Source organism: Nycticebus coucang, chromosome 18, assembly GCF_027406575.1.
Source record: "Nycticebus coucang isolate mNycCou1 chromosome 18, mNycCou1.pri, whole genome shotgun sequence".
Classification (NCBI taxonomy): Eukaryota; Metazoa; Chordata; class Mammalia; order Primates; family Lorisidae; genus Nycticebus; species Nycticebus coucang.
In genome coordinates this window covers 37,857,967-37,882,055 of record NC_069797.1, presented here as the reverse complement: position 1 = coordinate 37,882,055, position 24,089 = coordinate 37,857,967, and the positions used below count along the sequence as shown (strand labels likewise).

The following is a 24,089-nucleotide window of genomic DNA, read 5'->3' as shown; positions in this document are numbered from 1 at the left end:
CCGAACGCGGTCGCGGGTCGCATGTTGGGCATCCCGGGTGTCAGCGCTCGCGGGCGGCGGTGGAAGGGGGCGCTGCAGGCCGGGTGGGCGCGGGCGCAGAGGCTCCCCGGGCCAGACCAGCAGATGGCGCCACAGGCCCGGCCTACGCCGCTCGCGCCAGCCTGGAACCCGGAAGCGGCGGCGCGGCCCCGCAGGGCGGGCTCTGGGCTCTGGAGTCTCAGCGGGTTCCCAGAGGGCGGGTGATTCCCCCCCACCTCCACCCCCAGGCCCCACATTCACCTTCCTGCAGCTGCTGGCGCTCCAGCGCTTTTCCAGAAAGGCGCTCAGAGGGGTGTCTGGAGAGGGACCTGCTGGTGCCTACGTGGCGGGCAGCCTCCGAGCCGGCCGGGCTGTCCCGGCCAGCGGGAACATGGGTGTACTCAGGGTCGGACTGTGCCCGGGCCTCACCCAGGAGATGGTCCAGCTTCTGAGGAGCCGCGGGATCAAGACAGGTGACCGCCTGTGCGGGTGACAGGGAGCCACGCGCCCCGCACGCGCACAGACTGGGTAGACAAGCGGGGGCTGACACTAGCATACCTGGGAGCTCTTCACTCTCCTTTCTTGAGGAGCCACTCCCCTCATCAGCTCCCCGAGGCTTCTGGAGAGGCGCTGGAAGGGTGGGAGTGGGGAGCCAAGTCCTAAGGCAGGGTAGGGCGTTCCAGGCACCGGGTCAGGTGCTAGGGCTCTTTTACTAATACTTGCCTGAGGCCTCCTGAGTCTGCCCCGAGGTAGAATTACTACCCCCTTTTACAGACGAGGAAAATCCAATTGTGGGAGGCCCCAGGCTACTTCCTGCCAATCGGCTATGCCGGCTTTGTTTTTAGTGGTGGACCTGGTTTCTGCGGACCTGGAAGAGGTAGCCCAGAAATGTGGCTTGTCTTACAAGGTGAGCTCCCGATTTCTAGTGCTCCAAAGCTGGGTGTCTTTAAATGCCCATCCTAAGCCAAGGGTAACAGAGCGTTCCCAGGAATTAACGCAGGGGGGTGTATGATGCCAGCTCCTATGGGTGGTGGGGTACCGAGTAGTCTGAGCTGCTTTGGATCTGAGCCCCCTGCCCCTTTGATAGGCCCTGGTTGCTCTGAGGCGAGTGCTGCTGGCTCAGTTCTCAGCTTTCCCCATCAATGGTGCTGACCTCTATGAAGAACTGAAGACCTCCACTGCCATCCTGTCCACCGGCATTGGCAGGTTTGTGTGTGTACTCAGGGAAGAAAGTGAAAGGCAGGGGGAGAATGGGGCTGCTTCTCAGCCTGGCTTCCGATGCTTTCGCAGGGGTCCTCAAAATACGGCCCGCGGGCTACTTGAAGCGATGTGATTGTATTTGTTCTCGTTTTGTTTTTTTAATTCAAAATAAGGTATGTGCAGTATGCATAGGAATTTGTTCATAGTTTTTTTTTTCAAACTATAGTCCGGCCCTCCAACGGTCTGAGGGACAGTGAACTGGCCCCCTGTTTAAAAAGTTTGAGGACCCCTACTTTTTAGTCTCTAGAAAACAGGCTTTTAAAGCATTGGTGAGGGCTGGTCGTGGTGGCTCATGCCTGTAATCCTAGCACTCTGGGAGGCCAAGGCATGTGGATTGCCTGAGCTCACAAATTCAAGACCTCATCTCTTTAAAAAAAAAATAGCTGGGCGTTGTGGCAAGTGTCTTAGTCCCAGCTATTTGGGAGGCTGAGGCAAGAGGATTGCTAGAGCTCAAGAGTTTAAGGTTGCTGTGAGCTGTGATAACACGGTGCGTGCTCTACCCAGGGCAACCAAGTGAGACTCTGCATTGGTGAGCATAGATGGATAGGAAGGAAGGAAGGGTCCAGACTGAGTTCTCTGAGTTCTTTTTTTTTCTTTTTTTGTAGAGACAGAGTTTCACTTTATGGCCCTGGGTAGAGTGCCGTGGCATCACACAGCTCACAGCAACCTCCAACTCCTGGGCTTAAGCAATTCTCTTGCCTCAGCCTCCGGAGCAGCTGGGACTACAGGCGCCCGCCACAATGCCCGGCTATTTTTTTGTTGCAGTTCTGCCGGGGCCGGGTTTGAACCTGCCACCCTCAGTATATGGGGCTGGCACCTTACCAACTGAGCCACAGGTGCCGCCCCAGACTGAGTTCTTTTAACTTACAACAGGGTTATGGGACTTCTCAGCCTTGACACTATTGATGTTTTGGGATGAGCGATTATTATTGGCTTTGGGGTGGGGCCCATCCTGTACACTGTAGGATGTTTAGCAGTATCCAGCCTCTACTCACTAGATTTTCATAACACGTACTTCCCCCCAGTCATGACAATTAAAAGTGTCTCCACGCTAGGTACAGTGGCTCAGGGCTGCAATCCTCACACTTTGGGAAGCCAGGCTGGGCAACATAGTGAAACCCCATATCTACACACACAAAAAAAATTATTAAAAATTAGTCAGGCATGGTGGTGTGCAGCAATCAAAAGCTACTCAGGGGGCGGTGCCTGTGGCTTAGTGGGTAGGGCGCTGGTCCCATATACCAAGGGTTGCGGGTTTGAACCCACCCGGCCAGCTATAAAAAAAAAAAAAAAGCTACTCAGGATACTGAGGCAGGAGGATCGTTTGAGCCCAGGAGTTTGAAGTTGCAGTGAGCTGTGATAACACCACTGCATTCTTGCCTGGATAACTGGGTGAGATCCTGTCACACACACACAAAATGTCTCCAGACATGGCTAAATGTCCCTTGGAGGGCAAAAGCACTCCTGGTTGAGAAGCAAGGTCCTATAACACAAGATGCAGTATCTCATTGTTTTTTGTCTCACTATGTCACCTTAGGTAGAATGCTGTGGTGTCACAGCTCACAGGAACCTCAACCTCTTGGACTTAAGCAATTCTCTTGCCTCTGCCTCCCAAGTAGCTGGGACTATAGGCGCCCGCCACAACACCCAGCTATTTTTTGGTTATAGTTGTCATTGTTGTTTGGCAGGCCCAGGCTGGATTCAAACCCACCAGCTCTGGTGTATGTGGCTGGTGCCTAGCCGCTGAACTACAGGCGCCAAGCCAGTATCTCACTGTTATTCAGCAGATTAGAGTAACTCTTCTCTGGCCCAGTGTCCCATTTCACTTAAGGGTAGGGCAAGAGCACATTTACTGAGTGACTGCTATATGCACACATTGAGTATAGGTTAACCTATAGTCATGTAGCAGGCACTAACTATGGGTTATAAGTTATCTATAACCTATAGTCAGTGTCTGTATGTAGCAGGGCACTAACCCTTCAGTAACCCTACAAGTTAGAGATTATTCAACCTGCTGGAGTTTAGCCAAGAGGAATGAGAGATGAAGCTCAACCTCAGAGGTATTTGGCCTGAAGCTTGGCTTCGCCACACCGTGGCAGTAGGGAACAGGTGAGCTCTGGTAAGGGAGCAGTTACCTTCCCCCACGTTGCTGGGGGCGAGGAGGGAAGAGTCGCAAGAGAACAGGTATTTTATGGCCACGTGAGTCTGATCTTTTCCCCAGCCCATTTGTACAGAATTTGGTGACTAACTCTGCCACTACAAAGGTCCTTAGATTGCTTTGGCCCATCACCGGATCCATCACTGGCTAAGGGCCAGTGTGAGGTTTGTTCAGCAAACTTCACCAGGTGCTTACAGAGTGCCAGATAAGTACAGATGATACATTACACGAATGAGGTGTAGCCCTGCCCTGAGGGTGTCTAGGGGGGTATAGGAGAAAAGCAGGTGAACACAGGGAGGTGTAAGCACAGGGAGGAAGTGATTAACAGGAAGCAGATTGGTCTTCTGGAGCTGATAAAACCAACAGACATTAAGGAAGCAGTCAAGTGATAAACTGGAAGGACTGCAGCTGCAGTGGGTCCCTGCAGGGGAGATCAGAGTGGTTCAGGAAAGCTCCAAAGAAGGTGGACATTGGGCGTCAAGGAAAAGATATGCTTTTGCTCAGCACTTCCGGGTACATTATTTCATTTATTCTTTACAACCACTGATGAGCACGTTACTGTTTCATCATCATTGTATAGGTAAAGAGACTGGGACTTAGGTTAAATGGCTTGTTTAAGGTTGTGTAGCTAGTAAATAGCAGACCAGACCCTTGAGACGAGATCTGCTATGTTCCTTTCACTGGTCTGTCCAGTCGCTGCCCTGGAGGCGGGAGGCCCTGGTGAGAGTAGTTATAAGCAGTGGGTAGAGGCCTGCAGTTGGACAGGTGAGAGAGACCAAGTAAAGCTCTGGTGGTCGGTGCTGGTGTGGGCAGTGTGAGTCCCAGGAGTCCCATCCGGAGCAGGCGACTACCAGCCGGAGATGTAGTCAAGAACCATGATAACCCTTAGGACCAGGAGGGATGTAGGTGGGAAGAATCAGAGATGACTTGAGAGGTTTACTAGCCTTCCTCTTGGTGTTCTATGAACAGGTTAATAGATGTAACTTTAAAACTTGGTGGGGAGGGAAGCTCTGTAATCAAAAGCTTCAGAAATGCATGATTAATCCCGATTAAACAGGTTCCGCTATTGTAAGCCTTCTCATAGCCTTTAGTGCTGAGGTGCAGTGTGCCTCCCTATAGGATGCTAGGACACGTAATAGACCTTGGGAAAATCTGTGTGTTTTGTTTGTTTTTTTGAGACAAAGTCGCACTCTTGTCACCCAGGCTAGAGGGCTGTGGCATCAGCAATCCTCTTGCCTCAGCCTTCCAAGTAGCTGGGACTACAAGCAGCCATCACAATGCCTGGCTAGTCTTTTTCTATTTTTAGTAGTGATGAGGTCTGGCTATTGCTCAGGCTGATCTCGAACTCCTGAGCTGAGGCAGTCCATCTGCCTGGACCTCTCAGAGTGCTGGGATTGCAGGCTAGAGCTGTGTGTGCTTATCTCTGGGTCCCCTCATTTTAGAGTAAGGCCTTCCAAAAACATGAGGCATTTGGGCAACATTTGAATAAATGACTGAAAAATGGCTAAAAGGCTGTTCAGAGGGAAAGGCAGAGGATACATTCCAGAAATCACCTGTGTTCTTGGCAGTGGTAAGATCCTGATGTACTTCTGCTGTACAAGGCAGGCTAAGGGGTCTCTCTCTGTCCATGTTGACGTGCTGAGTTAGAGGTGACAGAGGACTAGTTGGTAGGAAGGTCCTCTAGGAAGAAGGAGACATGGACGGAAACACAGGTAAGGTCAGGCTACAACAGAGTGGATTTAAGGATACCTTACGCAGACCAAGGATGCGGTTAATTCTCAACTGGAATCACAACCAGTGGTTCAACCCTGGCTACACTTGAGAATCATCTGGAAAACTTAAAAACAGAGGTATCACATGTGGCTCCCACCTCTAGAAATTCTAACTTAGGGCGGCGCCTGTGGCTCAGTCAGTAGGGCGCCGGCCCCATATACCGAGGGTGGCGGGTTCAAACCCAGCCCCGGCCAAACTGCAACCAAAAAATAGCCGGGCGTTGTGGCGGGCGCCTGTGGTCCCAGCTACTCGGGAGGCTGAGGCAGGAGAATCGCTTAAGCCCAGGAGTTGGAGGTTGCTGTGAGCTGTGTGAGGCCACGGCACTCTACCGAGGGCCATAAAGTGAGACTCTGTCTCTACAAAAAAAAAAAAAAAAGAAATTCTAACTTAATTGATCTAGGTCAGTGGTTCCCAAACTTATCTGTACCTTAGAATCACCTGTGCAATTTTATTTATTTATTTATTTGAGACAGTCTCAAGCTGTCGCCCTGGGTAGAGTGCCACAGCGTCACAGCTCATAGCAACCTCAAACTCCTGGGTCCAAGTGATTCTCTTGCCTCAGCCCAGGCTGGATTCGAACCTGCCAGCCGCAGTGTATGTGGCTGGCGCCCTAGCTGCCTGAGCTACAGGCACCAAGCCTAGGCAGTTTTTTTAAACATTCCAAATCCCGGGCGGCGCCTGTGGCTCTCGGAGTGGGGCACCGGTCCCATATGCCGGAGGTGGCGGGTTCAAACCTAGCCCCAGCCAAAAGCCACAAAAAAAAAAAAAAAAAAAAAATTCCAAATCCCAAGCCTCCCAGAGCAATCAATCACATTTGAGGAGAGGAACCTAAGTATCAGTATTTTTTGGAAGCTCCCAGGTGACTCCAATGGGCAGACAAGTTTGGGAACTGCTGAAATAGGCATCTTTTAAAAAAACTCCCCTGGTGGTTTTAATGTATATGCAGGACTGAGAATGACTAGTCCAATGGTTCTCACACATGACTGTGCATCAAAGTCATCTGGAGGCCTTGTTAAAACTCAGATATGGGCCCTACCCCCAGAGTTTCTGATTCAGTAGGTCTAAGGGTAGGTGGTGACCTATTTCATGTGGTTTAGGGACAGAACCTGAATTAAGACTAAGACTGGCTGTGTCTTAGGTGTGTCCCAAGGCTTCTACAGCCCAAATGTTGACAATGTGGGGACTAAATAAGCCCTGTTCTACTACTGATTTCTCTGGTATCATTTATGAGGCACCCCCTGTGTTTCAGGCACTGTGCTAGTGGTGGAATGCAATAGAGACAGGGCCCAGTTCTCGCCTCAGGGCACTCTCAGGCAGACAAGGGAGACAAACAAAAACAAGCAAATAAAAAATAATTATAAACTCCTAGAACTAATAATTGAGTTCAGCCAGGTCTCAGGATACAAGATCAGAAAATCAGCGCATAAACATCAATTGCATTTCTCTAGACTCACGGTGAAGTTACGGAGACTGAAATCAAAAACAATACCATTTACAGTAGCCTCAAAGAAAATGAGATATTTAGGTATAAATCTACCAAAGCATGGATAAGATCTGTGTGCTGAAAATTAAAAATTGCTGATAAGATGATGTCAATAAATGGGAGAGACATAGTGTATTTATGGATCGAAAGACTCAACACAGTAATGGTGGCGGTTCTCCACAAATTGACCTGTAGCTTTAATACAATTTCTATCAAAATCCCAGGAAGACATTTTTTGTAGACATAGGTAGGCTTATTCTAATAATTATATAGAAAGGCCAGTTTTACCTAGACTTGCTGAAACAATTTTGAAAAAGAAAGATAAATCTGGAAAAGTCACTCTACCCAATGTTAAGACTTGCTATATAGAGCCAGGCATGGTGGCTCATGCCTATAATCCTAGCACTCTGGGAGGCTGAGGCAGGTAGATTGCTTGAGCTCAGGAGTTCAAGACTAGCCTGAGCAAGTGCAAGGCTGGTACTTGCACTGTCTGAACTAAAAGTAGAAAAACTAGCCAGGTATGGCTAGTCCTACCTATAGTCCCAGCTACTCAGGAGGCTGAGGCAAGAGGAACATTTGATCCCAAGAGTTTGAGGTTGCTGTGAGCTATGATGATGCCATGGTACCCTACATAGGGTGACAGAGTGAGACTCTATCTCCAAAAAGAAAAGACTAATCCTAGCACTCTGGGAGGCTGAGGGGTGGATTGCTTGAGCTCAGGAGTTTGAGACCAGCCTGAGCAAAAACCGAGAGCCCCCTCTCTACTAAAAATAGAAAATTTGAGGCAAGTTGAGTGCTTGAGCCCAAGAGTTGGAGGTTGCTGTGAGCTATGACACAACAGCACTCTACCCAGGGCAACAGCTTGAAACTCTGTCTCAAAAAAAAAAAAAAGAAAAAAAAGACTGGTGGGAAAAAAATCAAGACAAGTGTGGTATTGGCCACTGGAGAGATATGTAAAGCAGAATAGAGAACCCAGAAATAGACTCCCCCAAGTATGCACAACTGATTTTTTTTTCTTTTTTTTTTTTTTAGACAGAATCTCACTATATCTCACTCAGTAGAGTGCTGTAGCATCACAGCTCACAGCAACTTCAAATGCTTGGGCTTAAGCAATATTCTTGCCTCAGCCTCCGAAGGGGGGGCATAGCTGGGACTACAGGTGCCCCCCACAAGGCCCAGCTATGTTGTTGTTGTTGTTGTAGTTGTTGTTGTTGTTGTTGTTGTTGTTGTTGTCGCTGTTGCTTGGCAGGTTCAGGCTGGTTTCGAACCTGCCAGCCCTGATGTATGTGGCTGGCACCCTAACTGCAGAGTTACAGGCACAGAGCCCACAACTGGTTTCTGACAAGAGGTACAAAAGCAGTGTAATGGAAGAAAGATAGCCTTTTGAACAAAAAATAAACTTCACACCTTATATAAAAATTAACTGAAAATGGATCATGGGCTTAAATGTAAAACATAAAATTATCGAGCTTTTAGAACAAAACATAGTAGAAAATTTTACCAACTAGAGCTAGACAAAGAGTTCTTAGATTTGACACCAAAAGTAGAATCCGTTAAAATTTTGATTAATTGGGCCTAATCAAAATGACAAATTTTGTTCTGCAGAAGAGAATGAAAAGACAAGTACAGCATGGGAACAATATTTGCAAGCCACATATTCAACAAAGGACTTATATCTATTGTAGAATATATAAAGAATTCTTAAAACTAAATGGTAAAAGACCAAACAACTCAATCAGAAAATAGGCAAAAGACATAAACAGGCATTTCTCTAGACAGCACATATGGGTGGTAAGTAAGCACATAAAAATGTTCAATTGCATTAGCTATTAGGGACATGCAAAGTAAAACCACAATGAGATCTCACTACACGCCTATCAGAATGGCTAAAATAACAGTGATTAACACCAAACGCTGATAAGGATGTAGAAAAATTGAATTAGTTGTACACGCATTTGCTAGTGGGATTACAAAATGGCATATCCACTTTGGAGAATGCTTTCATAGTTTTTTTTTTTTTTTGTAGAGACAGAGTCTCACTTTATGGCCCTCGGTAGAGTGCCGTGGCCTCACATAGCTCACAGCAACCTCCAACTCTTGGGCTTAAGCGATTCTCTTGCCTCAGCCTCCCAAGTAGCTGGGACTACTCTTTCATAGTTTTTTATAAAACTAACATGCTTGGTCAGAATTGGGCGGCGCCTGTGGCTCAGTCGGTAAGGCGCCAGCCCCATATACCGAGGGTGGCGGGTTCAAACCCGGCCCCGGCCAAACTGCAACCAAAAAATAGCTGGGCGCTGTGGTGAGCGCCTGTAGTCCCAGCTACTCGGGAGGCTGAGGCAAGAGAATCGCTTAAGCCCAGGAGTTGGAGGTTGCTGTGAGCTGTGTGAGGCCACGGCACTCTACCAAGGGCCATAAAGTGAGACTCTGTCTCTACAAAAAAAAAAACTAACATGCTTGGGACGTACAACTCAGCAATTGTATTCTTGGACATTTATCTGAGAGGTATAAAAACTGTACACAAATGTTTATGGCAGGTTTATTCATAAAAGCCCTGAAGTCGATACCACCAAAATGTCCTTCAGTGGGTAAATGCTTAAACTGTGGGACATTCATACCATGGAATACTATTCAGCAGTCAAAAGGAATGAATTATCCATATAGGCAAAAACTTGGATGGATCTCAAGGAAATGATGCTAAGTGAAAACAACAGCCACAAAAAAAAAAAAAAAATGCTGAGTGCTGTGGCTCATTCCTGTAATCCTAGCACTCTGGGAAACTGAGGTGGGTGGATTGTTTGAGCTCAGGAATTTGAGACCAGCCTGAGAAACAGTGAAACACAGCCTCTACTAAAAGAAAACAAAACAACTACAACAAAAAAAAACAGAAAAACTAGCTGGGTGTTTTGCTGGGCATCTGTAGTCTCAGCCTGAGCCCCAGAGTTTGAGGTTACTGTGAGCCATGATGATGGCACTCCACTCAGAGCATCACAGAGTAAGACTCTGTCTCCAAAAAAAAAATTAAATAAATCACAAAGGTGGGTGGCGCCTGTGGCTCAAGGAGTAGGGCACCGGTCCCATATGCCGGAGGTGGCAGGTTCAAACCTAGCCCTGGCCAAAAAATAAATAAATAAATAAATACATACATACATAAATAACAAAAAGTTTATTATAAAAAAATAAATAAATCACAAAGGTTATTTGCTGTATGATTCTATGTACATAACATTCTTGAAATAACAAAGATGGAGAACAAGTCAGTGTTTGCCAGGGATTAGGGGTGAATGGTATGACTAATAGAAGGGCAACGCAATGGAGACTTACAGTGATGGAAATGTTCTGTGCCTTCACTGTGGTGGTTATGCAAACCTACGTGTGATAAAATGGAATGGAACTATGTACACAGACACACAGGAGTGTGAGTAACACTGGTGAGAGCTCAGTAAGCTCTGTGGATTGTACCAATGCCAGTTTCCTAGTTGTGACTCTGTGCTGTAGTACAATATATCCTGATTATTTCAAAATTTAAAAATTACAACTGTGGGAAATGCTGTCAAGGAAACCTACAAGGGGCCAAGAGTGAGAATGAGAGAAGGCAGAGCCCTCTCTGGAGAGGTGATTTTTAAGCTGAGAGCGGGAGGATGAAGAGAGATCAGAAGAGGAACACTCAGGCATGCCTTTCTACAAAAGAAAGCTCCACCAAGGGAAGCCTCCTGGCCAGGGACATCCGAAGCATCTCTGGACAGAACCAGCACTTGTGGAAGGAGTATTTTGCTTTTCTTCTTGGTACCTATTCCTCTCTCTTCTCCCAACCTCCTATGTTGATTCTCTTTCGTCTTCTGCCATCAGCCTGGACAAATTACTTGATACTGGTCTCTATACTGGAGAAGTGACTGAAATTGTAGGCGGCCCGGGTAGTGGCAAAACTCAGGTACGTGCAAGGCCAGCAGCCAGGAGGATTGAGGGAGGTGGATGCATAGTCCTGGACCCCTTGTGGAGCTTCTGGCAATGCACTCATGGGTTCAGAGCTCAACAGAAAAAAGATGAGTGATGGGGAGTGGGGCTTGGACTTGGCCCATTTGTGTTACTGAAATCTGGTCAAGATTTGGGAGGGAATTCCCTTTGTAGGTCCTCTCAGAGGGCTCAAGTTCACTCACTCCTCTGTCTCTGTTCAGATATGCCTTTGTGTGGCAGCAAATGTAGCCCATGGCCTGCAGCAAAACGTCCTGTACATTGATTCCAATGGAGGGCTGACAGCCTCCCGCCTCCTGCAGCTACTTGAGGCTAGGACCCAGGATGAGGAGGAACAGGTAAGGGGCAAGATAACTGGGTTCTTTTGACATATCTGACACAAAAAGACCCCATCATCCCTTAATGCTGCAAGAATTCTGGTGGTTGGGCGGCGCTGTGGCTCGGAGTGGGGCGCCGGCCCCATGTACCGGAGGTGGTGAGTTCAAACCTGACCCCAGCCAGAAAAAAAAAAAAAGAATTCTAGTTGTTGGGGTTAATAGTTATTTCTTGCTTTGAAATTTGCTGTTTTATTAATACATCCTGTATTCCTTCAGCCTCCCCTATTAATGCCATCATCCCAGCTTGGCTGCTACCCTCACCAGTTCTTCTAGGAAACTCCCCCCAACTCCTCACTTACCTTAAATCAGGGCTAGCAAACAGCTGTGTTTCTAATCCATTTCTTGCCCATGGCAGGTATCAGTATTGGGTCACATCACTATCCCACTGTGTTCTAAGTATAGCATAGCACCGAGGCAGCCACTGCTGTGCATACTAGCCCATTAGACAAAGCCCATTTGTCGTCCTAGACCTATGTCCTTGCCTCTTCCTTCTCAGCCTCAGTTAAAAATTCTCTTCCTGGGGCAGTGCCTGTGGCTCAAAGGGGTAGGGTGCCAGCCCCATATGCTGGAGGTTGTGGGTTCAAACCCAGCCCCGGCCAAAAAAAAAAAAAAAAATTCTCTTCCTGGGTGGCACCTGTGGCTCAGTGAGTAGGGCGCCGGCCCCACATACCAAGGGTGGCGGGTTCAAACCCAACCCCGGCCAAACTGCAACAACAACAACAAAAAAATAGCCGGGCGTTGTGGCAGGCGCCTGTAGTCCCAGCTGCTCGGGAGGCTGAGGCAAGAGAATCACGTAAGCCCAAGAGTTGAGGTTGCTGTGAGCCGTGTGAGGCCACGGCACTCTACCGAGGGCAGTAAAGTGAGACTCTGTCTCTACAAAAAAAAAAATTATCTTCCCTCTTATCCAAAGGCCCTGCTTCTCTTTCTGACCTTTCCAGGCAAGAGCTCTCCAGAGGATCCAGGTAACACATGCATTTGACATCTTCCAGATGCTAAATGTGCTGCAGGACCTCCGAAGCACTGTGGCCCAGCAGGTGAGCCTGCTATTCTATTCCTCCTTGCTTTACCCAACATGCCGGGTGCTACACATATCTGTGTGTGGGCAGATGTCCTACTACAGCCTCAGTTTGGAAATGCAGATGTGCGATCTGGTGGCTCCAGCTGTGCTTACCACTACCTGGATGGAATTCCTAAATGCTTAATTCATATGTGTCATTGCTCACGTGTTCATCTTCCCTGCTCAACAGTAAGCCCCTGAGTGGAAGGATCATGTCACACTGGTCTTTGTATTCCCCTCTAGATTAGTTAGGAATACTTACTTTCAGCAGCAAGTAATAGAGGTTGTCTGACAGAGACTTGAACCTTGAGGACATTTAATTATCTCATAGGAGTCTGCAGGTTGGCAGGCCCACAATATCAGGGTACTAGGTTGTGGTCTGGTTCTCTTTTTCTTCTCCTCATGATTGCAAAGTGGCTGCATTAGCTCCAAGCATCTTCTTTCACACATACATGTTTATATTCAGGTTAGTGAAAGATAGATGGTTCTTTTCTGTGTTTTCTTCCTTTTTATCAGGGAAGAAAAATCTTTTTCCAGACCCCACTAACAGATTTCTCTCTGCCCTTTACAGCTAGTTGGCCAAAACTGAGTTATGTGTGTAGCTTGGGCTGGTGGCTGGGCCCACCTCCCCTAAAGTCAGGAGATTGCTACCTGAACACATTCAGAGACCCGTTGACAAGGAGAATTTAGAATGGCATTTGGGTCGGTACTCTGCTCCTCCTGTGAGGTGCTCAGACAGGATCTGGTACACTGGTAAATGACTGTTAGATCTGGAAGATAAAATAGTTTAGTTGATCTCAAACTTTTCTCTTGTACCCCACACCATAACATGTTCTCATGGACATACCCAGGATTGTATATAAAGTAATTTTTACAAGCTTTTTTTTTTTTTTTTTTTTAATTTTATTTTTATTTATTTATTTATTTTTTGGCTGGGGCTGGGTTTGAACCCGCCACCTCTGGCATATGGGACCAGCGCCCTACTCCTTGAGCCACAGGCGCCGCCCTTTTTACAAGCTTTAGAACATATACGTGTGCTAATTGAACAAATACTTGCCTTAGAAAGTATAGCTGGTGATGACCCACCAGTGTGTTGGGATGGGAAGTTGAGTAATGCTGACTGAATCTAGCCCTTTTGTTTTATAGAGATGAGGAGAGTGAACACCAGAGAAATTGAGTTGCCCAAAGTCTCCACATATTTAGGATAAGAACTAGCATGATTGAGCAGACTTCTCAATTCCAGGTCAGATGATGTAGTACTGGCCAGAAACTGCCTTCAGCTCTCGAAGTTGCCCACTGCTCCTGCTGTGTGGCCCCTTCCCCAGTGGGTGTATAGTATGGCCATTTGCTTCTTCAAGAGCAAGGAAAGTGAGAGCAAGTCGCCATACCAGGTCTTATATAAAATAATATAACCACAGGGCCAAGGTAGCTCACGTCTATAATCCCAGCACTTGGGGAGGCTGAGGTGGGAGGACCATATGAGGCCAAGAGTTTGAGACCTGCCTGGGCAATATCGTGAGACCCTATCTCTATAAAATATAAAAAAAGGGGGCGGCGCCTGTGGCTCAGTGAGTAGGGCGCCAGCCCCATATGCCGAGGGTGGCGGGTTCAAACCCAGCCCCGGCCAAACTGCAACCAAAAAATAAGCCGGGCGTTGTGGCGGGCGCCTGTAGTCCCAGCTGCTCGGGAGGCTGAGGCAAGAGAATCGCGTAAGCCCAAGAGTTAAGAGGTTGCTGTGAGCCGTGTGATGCCACGGCACTCTACCCGAGGGCGGTACAGTGAGACTCTGTCTCTACAAAAAAAAAATATATATATATATAAAAAAAGGGTGGCGCCTGTGGCTCAGTGAGTAGGGCGCCGGCCCCATATACCGAGGGTGGCGGGTTCAAACCCAGCCTTGGCTGAACCGCAACCAAAAAATGGCCGGGCACTGTGGCGGGTGCCTGTAGTCCCAGCTACTCAGGATGCTAAGGCAGGGGAATCACGAAAGCCCAGGAGCTGGAGGTTGCTGTGAGTCCTGGGACGTTATGGCACTCTACCGAGGGCGGTAAAGTGAGACTCTGTCTCTACAAAAAAAAAAAAAATATATATATATATATATATGTGTATAAATTAGGTCGGGCACAATGGCTCATGCCTATAATCCTAGCACATGGAGAGGCCAAGGCTGGTGGATTATTTGAGCTCAGGAGTTTGAGACCAGCCTGAGCAAGGGTGAGACCCTGTCTCTACTAAAAAAATAGAAAAACTAGCTGGGCATGGTGGCACATACCTGTAGTCCCAGCTACTTGGGAGGCTGATGCAAGAGGATTGCTTCAACCTAGAAGTTTGAGGTTGCTGTGAGCTACAATGATGCCATGGCACTCTACTCAGGGTGACAGAGTGAGACTAGGTCTCCAAAAAAAAAAAAAGGAATGGAAAGAAGGCTGGGCGCGGTGGCTCATGCCTGTAATCCTAGCACTCTGGGAGGCCAAGGCAGATGGATTGTTTTAGCTCACAGGTTCAAGACCAGCCTGAGCCAGAGCAAGCCCCCATCTCTAAAAATAGCCCGGGTGTTATGGCAGGTGCCTGTAGTCCCAGCTACTTGGGAGGCTGAGGCAAGAGAACCACTTAAAGCCTAAGAGTTTGAGGTTGCTGTGAGCTATGAGGCCACGGCATTCTACTGAGGGCAACAAAATGAGACCCTGTCTTAAAAAAAAAGGAAAAGAAAAGAAAAATTAGCTAGGTATGGTATGCATCTCTAGTCCCAGCTTCTCAGGAGGCTGAGGCAGAAGAATCCATTGCCTAGCTTGGGTGACAGACCAAGACCTCCTCCTCTCTTTGTTATTTTTCTGTTGTTGTTTATTTATTTATTTATTAAGACAAAGTTTTACTTTGTCGCCCCTGGTAGAGTGCTGTGGCGTCACAGCTCACAGTAACCTTCAACTCTTGGGCTCAAGTGATTCTCTTGTCTCAGCCTCCCAAGTAGCTGGGACTACGGGACTACAGGTGCCCACCACAACGCCCAGCTATTTTTTAGAGAGGGGGTCTTGCATTTGCTCAAGCTGGTCTCAAACCTCTGAGCTCAGGCAATCCACCCACCTCAGCCTCCTAAGACTTCCTCTCTTAAAAAAAAAAAAAAAGAAAAGAAAGTAATCGCAGTAGTGACATCCCATTATCTTTGCCATACAATGTAGCCTAATCAATAGAGTAATTCTGAAGTTTGGGCTTAGTGGCTCACACCTGTAATCCCAGCACTCTGGGAGGCCAAGGCAGGTGGATTGCTTGAGCTCAAGAGTTCAGAACCAGCCTGAGCAAGAGTGAGACCCCATCTCTACTACAAATAGAAAAAAACAAAAGAACTAACCAGGCCTGGTAGCAGGCACTCATAGTCCCAGCTACTCGGGAGGTTGAGGAGGGAGAATTCCTTGAACCCAGGAGTTGGAGGTTGCTGTGAACTATGATGCCATGGCACTCTACCCAGGGTGAGAGAGTGCAACTCTGTCCCAAAGAACAAACAAAAAGACTCCTAACAAACAAAAGAGAGTGACTTTCCAACACTGTTGACGTCTTACTGGTCAGAAGCAAGTCTCAGGTCTTGCCCACACACTAGGAGAAAAGATGATAATAAAGGCTTGTACCTAAAGGTGGGGATCATAGGGGCTCCTTAGGTTCGGACCACAGGTGACCAGTGGCAGAACTGCGAGATAATAAACATGTTGTTTTAAGCCACTAAGTTTGTGGTAACTTGTTATGCAATAATAGAAAACATGCCATCCAGTGATCCTACTGTAAAAAATATAGTAGCTTTGTAGTCACAAGTAGCAAAGGGCTTTCTATCCCATTGTAGCCAGAGAGTTCAGCCTGCTCTCCCAGGGGTGGAAGAGGGGCTAAGTCAGTTTCAGTTTTAGCTTCTCTCTTTTTGGCCATCTTCTCGTAGATAAGCTCGTGACTGACCAAGAGTCAGTAGCTAGGAGATGAAAGAATATGTGTAAAGGACTGAGCAGATGATGCTGAGTAGCTGAGCCTTGACCCATATGAAGTTATAAAAAAAGAAAATGTTACAGAAACAGAATCCATGCCTGACCTCACAAGTTTGAGACCAGCTTGAGCAAGAGCGAGACCCTGTCTTTAAAAATAGCTGAGCACCTGTAGTCCCAGAATACTCAGGAGGCTGAGGCAGGAGGATCACTTAGCTTAGGAGTTTGAGGTTGCTGTGAGCTATGATGCCATGGCACTCTCTCCAGGGTGACAGAGTAAGACTCTGTCTCAAAAAAGGAAAACAGAAGAAGGGAGAAGAGAAAGGAACATCAAAGTCAGTTTAGATGCAGAGAAACCAATGCATTAGCATTAGGATGTTAATGGTGTATAGAGACAAAAAAATTATGGTTGAAAGATGGGATCAGAGTTTCTCTTAGAGAAAGAACAGTCTTTATTTGGAACTGTTTTAAAAAGGGAAGATGAGGCCCAGGAGACATGATCTAGAAGGAGACAGTGAAGTAAAGAAAGGATAACTCTTCAGCATAGGAAATAAGGAATTTGGGAGTAGAAGTTAGCAGGAGGGAGAAGAGGGGAGGGAGTCAAAGAAGGAAAAGAAAGGCTGATGGTAGGAAGCTGGAAGGAGGACCAAGAATGGCCACTGAGAGGTCCACAACGAGGGCCACAGTACTCTGAATCAGATGTCCTAAAATTTGATTGTTTTAGTGTATCTGTGATGGCCTGTGATTTAAATCATCTCTTTCTACCCAGGTCTTCAGTAAGTCTCTTATACGTAAAAGGGGGTAGGGAGATACAGTGCGATGATCATGTCTGGTGAGGCCCATGCAGCTGTGTTTGGGACAGGGGAAGTTATGTCTTACTGGTTTCTGATAGATTACTGGTTTCTGATAGAGGAGCAAGCTTGGGCTATAATGGGTGTGCCCTGGAGGCCAGCTGGTTCATAGGACCTGCTTCCCCCACCCCTCCAGGTGACCAGTTCTTCAGGGTCTGTGAAGGTGGTAGTTGTGGACTCAGTCACTGCAGTAGTCTCCCCACTCCTGGGAGGTCAGCAGAGGGAAGGTGAGTGGTATGGCAGAGCCTGGGGTCAGGAGTATAAGACCCTTGCCTCCCAGCTCTGGTATCCTATCTCCAGCCAGTCTCATCCCTGGCCCCCACTGGCTTCTCTCTCTGCCTCTCTTCTACCTCCAGGCTTGGCCTTGATGATGCAGCTGGCCCGAGAGCTGAAGACCCTGGCCAAGGATCTGGGCACAGCAGTGGTGGTAAGGAAGCAGGCTTGGCCAGCAAACTCGGTTTCAAGTTAGAGGTAGCTCTTTATTTCCCCTAAATGGCAGCTTCTGAACCCCAAAGTGGCTCTTTAGGAAAGGAACATAAACATAGCCCAGGTCCCCTGGATCAGCTAGAGCTCTGAATCATAAATAGCCCAGGGGATCAGGAACTGTCTTATTTTTATTTTCTGCTTTTTTATTTTTATTTCTTTATTTATTTTTTTGGCCGGGGCTAGGTTTGAACCCACCACCTCCGGCATATGGGACCAGCGCCCTACTCCTTGAGCCACAGGCGCCGCCCTATTTTCTGCTTTTTTAAAGACGGGTCTATTGAAGCATAACTTGCTTAGAGTAACTTTCTCCTTGTTTGAAGTTTGACTAATGGATACAGTTGTGTACAGTATTGTTACCCCACTAAAAGGTCCCCAGCCCTAGGCAACCACTGATAGGTTTTCTGTTGCAATAGTTTTCCAGAATTCCATATAAATGGATCTTTTGCTATTAAAGTAATTTTTTCTGCTTGTGAAGAAGTATTTTAAAAGTCTGCATGCTTCTCACAGAAAAGGTAAAAAATAGTTAAGATTAAAAGTCAATTTCGACATCCACAGAAACCATATTAATATTTGGATGTATCTTCATAAACTTTTATTCTGCCTATATACTTATACTATCTACCAACTTTCTTTTTTATTTTTTGAGATGGAGTCTCACTTGGTCACCCTTGGTAAAATGCTGTGGTGTCTTAGGTCATAGCAACCTCAGAATCTTGGGTCAAGCGATCCTCTTGCCTCAGCCCCACAACTGGCTGGGACTTACAGGTGCCCGCCACAGGCTCAGGCTGGTCTCACACCTGTGAGCTCAGGCAATCCACCCGCCTTGGCCTCCTAAATGCTGGGATTACAGGCGTGAGCCTCTGCGCCTGGCTGTCTACCAACTTTCTAATTAAACTGACCTTGTTAAAAACAAACAAAATAGGCTCCGCGCCTGTAGCACAGTGGTTATAGCGCCAGCCACATACACTGAAGCTGGCAGGTTTGATCCTGGCCTGGGCCCCTTAAAATGATGGGCGGCACTGGCCCCATATACCGGAAGTGGTGGGTTCAAACCCGGCCCCGGCCAAAATATAAAAAAAACAATGACAACTGCAACAAAAAAAAATAGCCAGGCATTGTGGCTGGCGTCTGTAGTCCCAGCTACTTGGGAGGCTGAGGCAAGAGAATCGCTTAAGCCCAAGAGTTTGGGGTTGCTGTAAGCTGTAAGCTGTGACACCACAGCACTCTACTGAGGGCTTAAGCAATTCTCCTGCCTCAGCCTCCCAAGTAGCTGGGACTACAGGTGCCTGCTGCAGCGCGCGGCTATTTTTTGGTTGTAGTTGTCATTGGCGGGCTGTATTCGAACCTGCCAGCTCCAATGTATGTAGCTGGCACCTTAGCCGCTGAGCTACAGGTACTGAGCCGGTAATTTTTTTTTTCCAGACAGAGTTTCACTCTGTTGCCCTGGGTAGAGTGCCATGGCACCACAGCAACTTCAAACTCTTGGGCTCAAGCAATCCTCTTGCCTTAGTTTTTCATTTTTAGTTAGAAACAGGGTCTCACTCTTGCTCAGGCTGGTCTGGAACTTGTGAGCTTAAGCAATTCACCTGCCTCAGCCTCCTAGAGTACTAGGTTTATAGGCATGAGCCACCACTCCTGACGATCATACAGTAATTTTACCTTTAATTTTTTGAGGAGCCACCACACTGTTTTCCACAGCGGCTGTGTAGCTGCATATCATTTTGTTTACACCTATACCATAGAGATCCACAGGAATCAGCAGACTTTCTCTGTAAAGGATGAGATAGTAAATACTTCAAGCATTGTGACCATATGGTCTGTGTCACCACTGCTCAACTCTGCCAATATAGCATGAAAGCAGCCATGGACACTATATAAACAAGTGGGCATGGCTGTGTTCCAGCAAAACTTAATTTGTGAAAAACAAATCTGCAAGCCAAATTTGGCCTGTTGGCTGCAATTTGCCAGCCCTGCTATTCCATAATCTATCTAGTTTCTGATTGTTGTACCTGTAGGTCATACTGGTTTTCCTCTATCAATAAAACTTCAGTGAACATTATGAGCTCAAGCAATCTGCCTGTCTTAGCCTCCCAGAGCGCTAGGATTACAGACGTGAGCTACCACACCTGGCCTGACTTTCCTTTTGAAAAGTGCCAAGTTGGGCTGTGCCTGTGGCTCAGTGAGTAGGGTGTCGGCCCCATATACCGAGGGTGGCAGGTTCAAACCCAGCCCCAGCTGAACTGCAACCAAAAAATAGCCGGGCGTTGTGGCGGGCGCCTGTAGTCCCAGCTGCTCAGGAGACTGAGGCAAGAGAATCGCGTAAGCCCAAGAGCTGGAGGTTGCTGTGAGCCATGTGATGGCACTCTACCGAGGGGGGTAAAGTGAGACTCTGTCTCTGAAAAAAAAAAAAAGAAAGAAAGAAAAGTGCCAAGTTATCACTGCTTTTTTCCCAGACATCTGCCCCATTGCCTTCTGTTTGGGATCTAGCTTAAGGTACTAAGGATTAGTGGAAAGAGCTGGGTGCAAGTCAGGAGCCATGGGTTCTAGTTCAAGACTTGCCATTAAGTTATGGAGTCTTTCGGTGGCGCCTGTGGCTCAGTGGATAGGGCACTGGCCCCATATGCAGAGGGTGGCAGGTTCAAACCCGGCCCCAGCCAAACTGCAACCAAAAAAATAGCTGGGTGTGTGCAGCACCTGTGGCTCAAGGAATAGGGCACTGGCCCCATATACTGGGGTGGTGGGTTCAAGCCCAGGCTCAGCCAAAACTGCAAAAAAAAAAAAAAAAAAAAAAAACCCCAACAATAAAAAAAAAAAAAAAAAAAAGAAAAAGTACTACATGCCTACTTGCTCAATATGACCGTGGTCACCTTTAAAGTTCTCCCCTTGGTCATCTGGTAACTATAGTGATATTCAGCAATGATGTATATAGCACTTTTTCTAGGACGAGTTTGCAAACTTAAAAAAAAAAAAAAAAGATATGAATCTTCAACAGTTGTCAGAGGATTACGATTGAGAATTCTGAAAAATGCAATTGAATTAAAATTACCTGCATTTCAATGTACATGTAACTCCACAAAGAGTTTATATTTGTTTTTTAGTATGAAACTTGTAGGTAAAAAAATAAAAACATTTTCTGTTTTTCCCTTAAAAAAAAAAAAAAAAAAAAAAACCAAAAATAGCTGGGCATTGTGGAGGGCGCCTGTAGTCCCAGCTACTTGGGAGGCTGAGGTGAGAGAATCACCTAAGCCCAGAAGTGGGAGGTTGCTGTGAGCTGTGTGACACCATGGCACTCTACCGAGGGCAATAAAGTGAGACTGTCTCTAAAAAAAAAAAAAAAAAAAAAGTGGGGGGCGCCTGTGGCTCAGTCAGTAAGGCGCCGGCCCCATATACCGAGGGTGGCAGGTTCAAACCCGGCCCCGGCTGAACTGCAACCAAAAAATAGCTGGGCATTGTGGTGGGCGCCTGTAGTCCCAGCTACTCGGGAGGCTGAGGCAAGAGAATCGCTTAAGCCCAGGAGTTGGAGGTTGCTGTGAGCTGTGTGATGCCATGGCACTCTACCGAGGGCCATAAAGTGAGACTCTTGTCTCTACAAAAAAAAACATTACGGAGCCTTTGGGAGGTCATTTCTGTCTTCTAGGTCTCAGTTTTCCCATCTGTAAAATGAAGCAGTAGAAACAGATGTCCTCTATATTTAGTACCATGGATCTGTAAGTCTTTCTATTGCAGGTGACCAACCATATGACACGAGACAGGGACAGTGGGAGGCTCAAACCTGCCCTTGGGCGCTCTTGGAGCTTTGTGCCCAGCACCCGGCTTTTCCTAGACATCATCAAGGGAGCAGAAGCATCAGGAAGCCAGCGCACAGTGTGTCTGACCAAATCTCCCCGCCAGGTGACCTGCCTCAGTGGGGTGCCAGTAATCAAGGGCCCTGCGGGTGGTTTCTGTGCCCACAGGTGTCTTTTTTTTGTTTGTTTGTTTGTTTGTTTGTTTTTTAAGACAGAGTCTCACTATGTTGCCCTTGGTAGAGTGCCATGGCGTCACAGCTCCCAGAAACCTCAAACTCTTGGGCTTAAGTGATTCTCTTGCCTCAGCCTCCCAAGTAGCTGGGACTACAGGCGCCCACCACAACACCTGGCTGTTTTTTTTGTGTGTGTGATTTTTGGCCAGGGCTGGGTTTGAACCTGCCACCTCCGGCATATGGGACCGGCGCCCTACTCCTTGAGCCACAGGCGCCAGCCCCACAGGTGTGTTTATATGTGTGTGTACTTTTTTTTTCCCGAGACAGAGTCTCACTCTGTTGCCCTGGGTAGAGTGCTATGGCATCATAGTGCACAGCAACCTCAAACTTCTGGGCTCAATCAATACTCCTGACTCAGTCTCCTGGGTAGCTGGGACTACAGGCACCTGCCACAATACCCAGCTAATTTTTCTATTTTTATTTATTTATTTGAGACAGAGTTTCACTATGTCGCCCTCAGTAGAGTGCTGTGGTGTCTTAGCTCATGGCAACCTCAAATTCTTGGGCTCAAGCTATTCTCTTGCCGCAGCCTCCCAAATAGCTGGGACTACAGGCGCCCACCACAACGCCCAGCTATTTTTTGGTTGCAGTTGTCATTGTTGATTTTTTTAGCTGGCCTGGGCTGGCTCAAACCCGCCAGCCTCGGTGTATGCAGCCGATGCCCTACCCACTGAGCCACGGGTGCCACCAGTTTTTCTATTTTTAGTAAAGACAGGGTCTCGCTCTGACTCAGGCTCATCTCAAACTCCTGGGCTCAAGGATCCGTGTGCCTCGGCCTCCCAGAGTGCTGGAATTATAGGCTTGAATCACCACGCCCAGCCTACAGGTGTCTTATAGAAGAATTCTTTAGATGCTGGACCCTGCAACAAAAGGGGCTACCCACTTGTGGTGCTTAACTCCACTTAGTTTTCCTTCCAATTTCTTCTTCTAGCCAACAGGTTTCCAGGAGATGGTAGACATTGGGACCTGGGGGACTCCAGAGCCGAGCCCAGCAATGCAGGGAGATCAGACATGACTGGTGCTGTTGGGCAGCAAGGAGGCTTCGAGTGCCCTCTCAGCTTCCCTCCCAGTAATGCCTGCTGTTTACTGCCACCCAGCACACGGGAATGCAGAAGTTCTCAAGCTGGCCAGAAGAGACGTCTCGGTCTCATCAGCTCACTGTCTGCAGACACATTTCAAGCTATAGGCACAAGAGGACACTGCAGCCAGAGGACCGGAAATTCATGCTGGCATCAAGTTTCCTTTCCTTGTTTCTGCCGTGTATGCTTCCAGTGGGAGCCAAGTTCACCCGGGCTTAGGACATCTCTGAAGAAGCACGGTAGTGACTGGGTGGATAACCCTGTGTGTCTCCATTGTGTCCTGTGCTCCATCCTAGCACAGAGACCTAGCCAGGAAGACTCTAATTTGCCTTTGCCTCTCAATTTTTTTTTGCCTCTGCTTTTCTGTCTATAAAGATAGGAGGCCACTTTTCCCTTAGCTCTGTCTCTGAGTTACTGAGTGAAAATAACTTTATAAATGCAAAACTTCTCCCTCTATGTCCTGCTCTTAAAAATATCAAAGGGAAATTCCCTGAGCCCCAGAGCCACCTGATTTCTTCCAAAAGGTGATTTTTCAGTGTTCCCTGAAAGGCCCCCATGAAGTTATTCCTGCTTTCCTTTTGCTGATTTGGTTTCACACACCTGCATACATCACCATGACTGTCAGAATGTGAGCTTGCTGCAGTCTCAGGGATATAATTTAACAGGAAGGGAGGTATGACCTGCTCCTGGTGAATCCAGCCACTTGTTTAATATGCATGGTGCCCTGCAGGCCCCCTCCACAGTATAGAGTAACCAGAGGTGGTGAACCATGGTCTTGTCCATAAAAAGAGGAGAATTCGCACAGTAAATAGAGCCAGCTGGGAAAATTGATGCTGACGTAAATAATACATGGCTAATCTAGTCCTTTATGCAAAACTTCACTACTGATGGCTCCGAGATGCAATATAATTACACCTCTCTTCCTGCCAGCTGTACCAGAGCCTAGTACCATAGTGTAGGAAATAACTCTCCTGTATGTTCCCAGCACTGTGGCCTGTGACCCTGGTTGGGAGGGGAGGATGATGCCAGGGAATGAGAAATAAAAGGCAAAGTAGAGAAATTATCAGGATTGTTTACTGATCATGTTTTTTAAAGGGAAGTCTCCTTTCTTAGTTAGAGAGCCTGTTATGTAATTAATTAGTTGTGTCTTGGCTTTAGGAAAGGAGAGTCAGTTAACTATGGAAGATACGACATTTAGAGGTGATGGACAGTGCAGGAATAGAAGCAAGAAGTATGGGAGATTGGCTAGGGCAGCACCTGTGGCTCAAAGGAGTAAGGCACTGGCCCCATATGCCAGAGGTGACGGATTCAAACCCAGCCCCAGCCAAAAACTGCAAAAAAAATATATATATATATATAACAAAAAAAAAAAAGAAATATGGGGGATTGGGAGTGGCTCCAAGGGTGTTGGACTGAGTAAGGATGGGGTGGTTAGTCCAAGGCGGGGAGAACCCTCACACTTCTTTCACAACTGACCCCAGGAGAAATTAATCTTTAGTATATTTATACCATGGATAGGTGGCACATTCCTGCCACCGTAGTAAGAAACAATACATTAAGCTGGGAATAGCAAATTCTTTCTACACCTGGTACCATTTTGG

At 47.2% G+C, this 24,089-nt stretch overlaps 1 protein-coding gene across 3 annotated transcripts; it reads left to right on the top strand.

Annotated features, from left to right (window-relative positions):
• The first annotated feature begins 210 nt into the window (after positions 1-210).
• Positions 211-23,548, top strand: RAD51D (RAD51 paralog D). Of its 3 annotated transcripts, none has more exons than XM_053571004.1 (10): positions 211-491; positions 864-925; positions 1,106-1,224; positions 10,539-10,620; positions 10,865-10,999; positions 11,977-12,072; positions 17,042-17,132; positions 17,262-17,332; positions 21,118-21,282; positions 22,341-23,548. In XM_053571004.1, exons 1-10 carry the CDS (start codon positions 410-412, stop codon positions 22,422-22,424), a joined length of 987 nt encoding a protein of 328 aa, XP_053426979.1. In that variant the 5' UTR covers positions 211-409; the 3' UTR covers positions 22,425-23,548. The 3 variants fall into 3 exon arrangements, with proteins under 3 accessions (XP_053426979.1, XP_053426980.1, XP_053426981.1); XM_053571005.1 differs by having other exon boundaries at positions 793-925; XM_053571006.1 differs by lacking the exon at positions 21,118-21,282.
• Positions 23,549-24,089: the final 541 nt, after the last annotated feature.

Excerpts from the sequence above, each read along its gene's own strand:
- RAD51D (XM_053571004.1), top strand. The coding sequence starts at position 410 with ATGGGTGTACTCAGGGTCGGACTGTGCCCGGGCCTCACCCAGGAGATG. Across the intron at positions 1,225-10,538 it reads CTGTCCACCGGCATTGGCAG|CCTGGACAAATTACTTGATA; the intron begins GTTTGTGTGTGT and ends TTCTGCCATCAG. Across the intron at positions 21,283-22,340 it reads TGACCAAATCTCCCCGCCAG|CCAACAGGTTTCCAGGAGAT; the intron begins GTGACCTGCCTC and ends TTCTTCTTCTAG.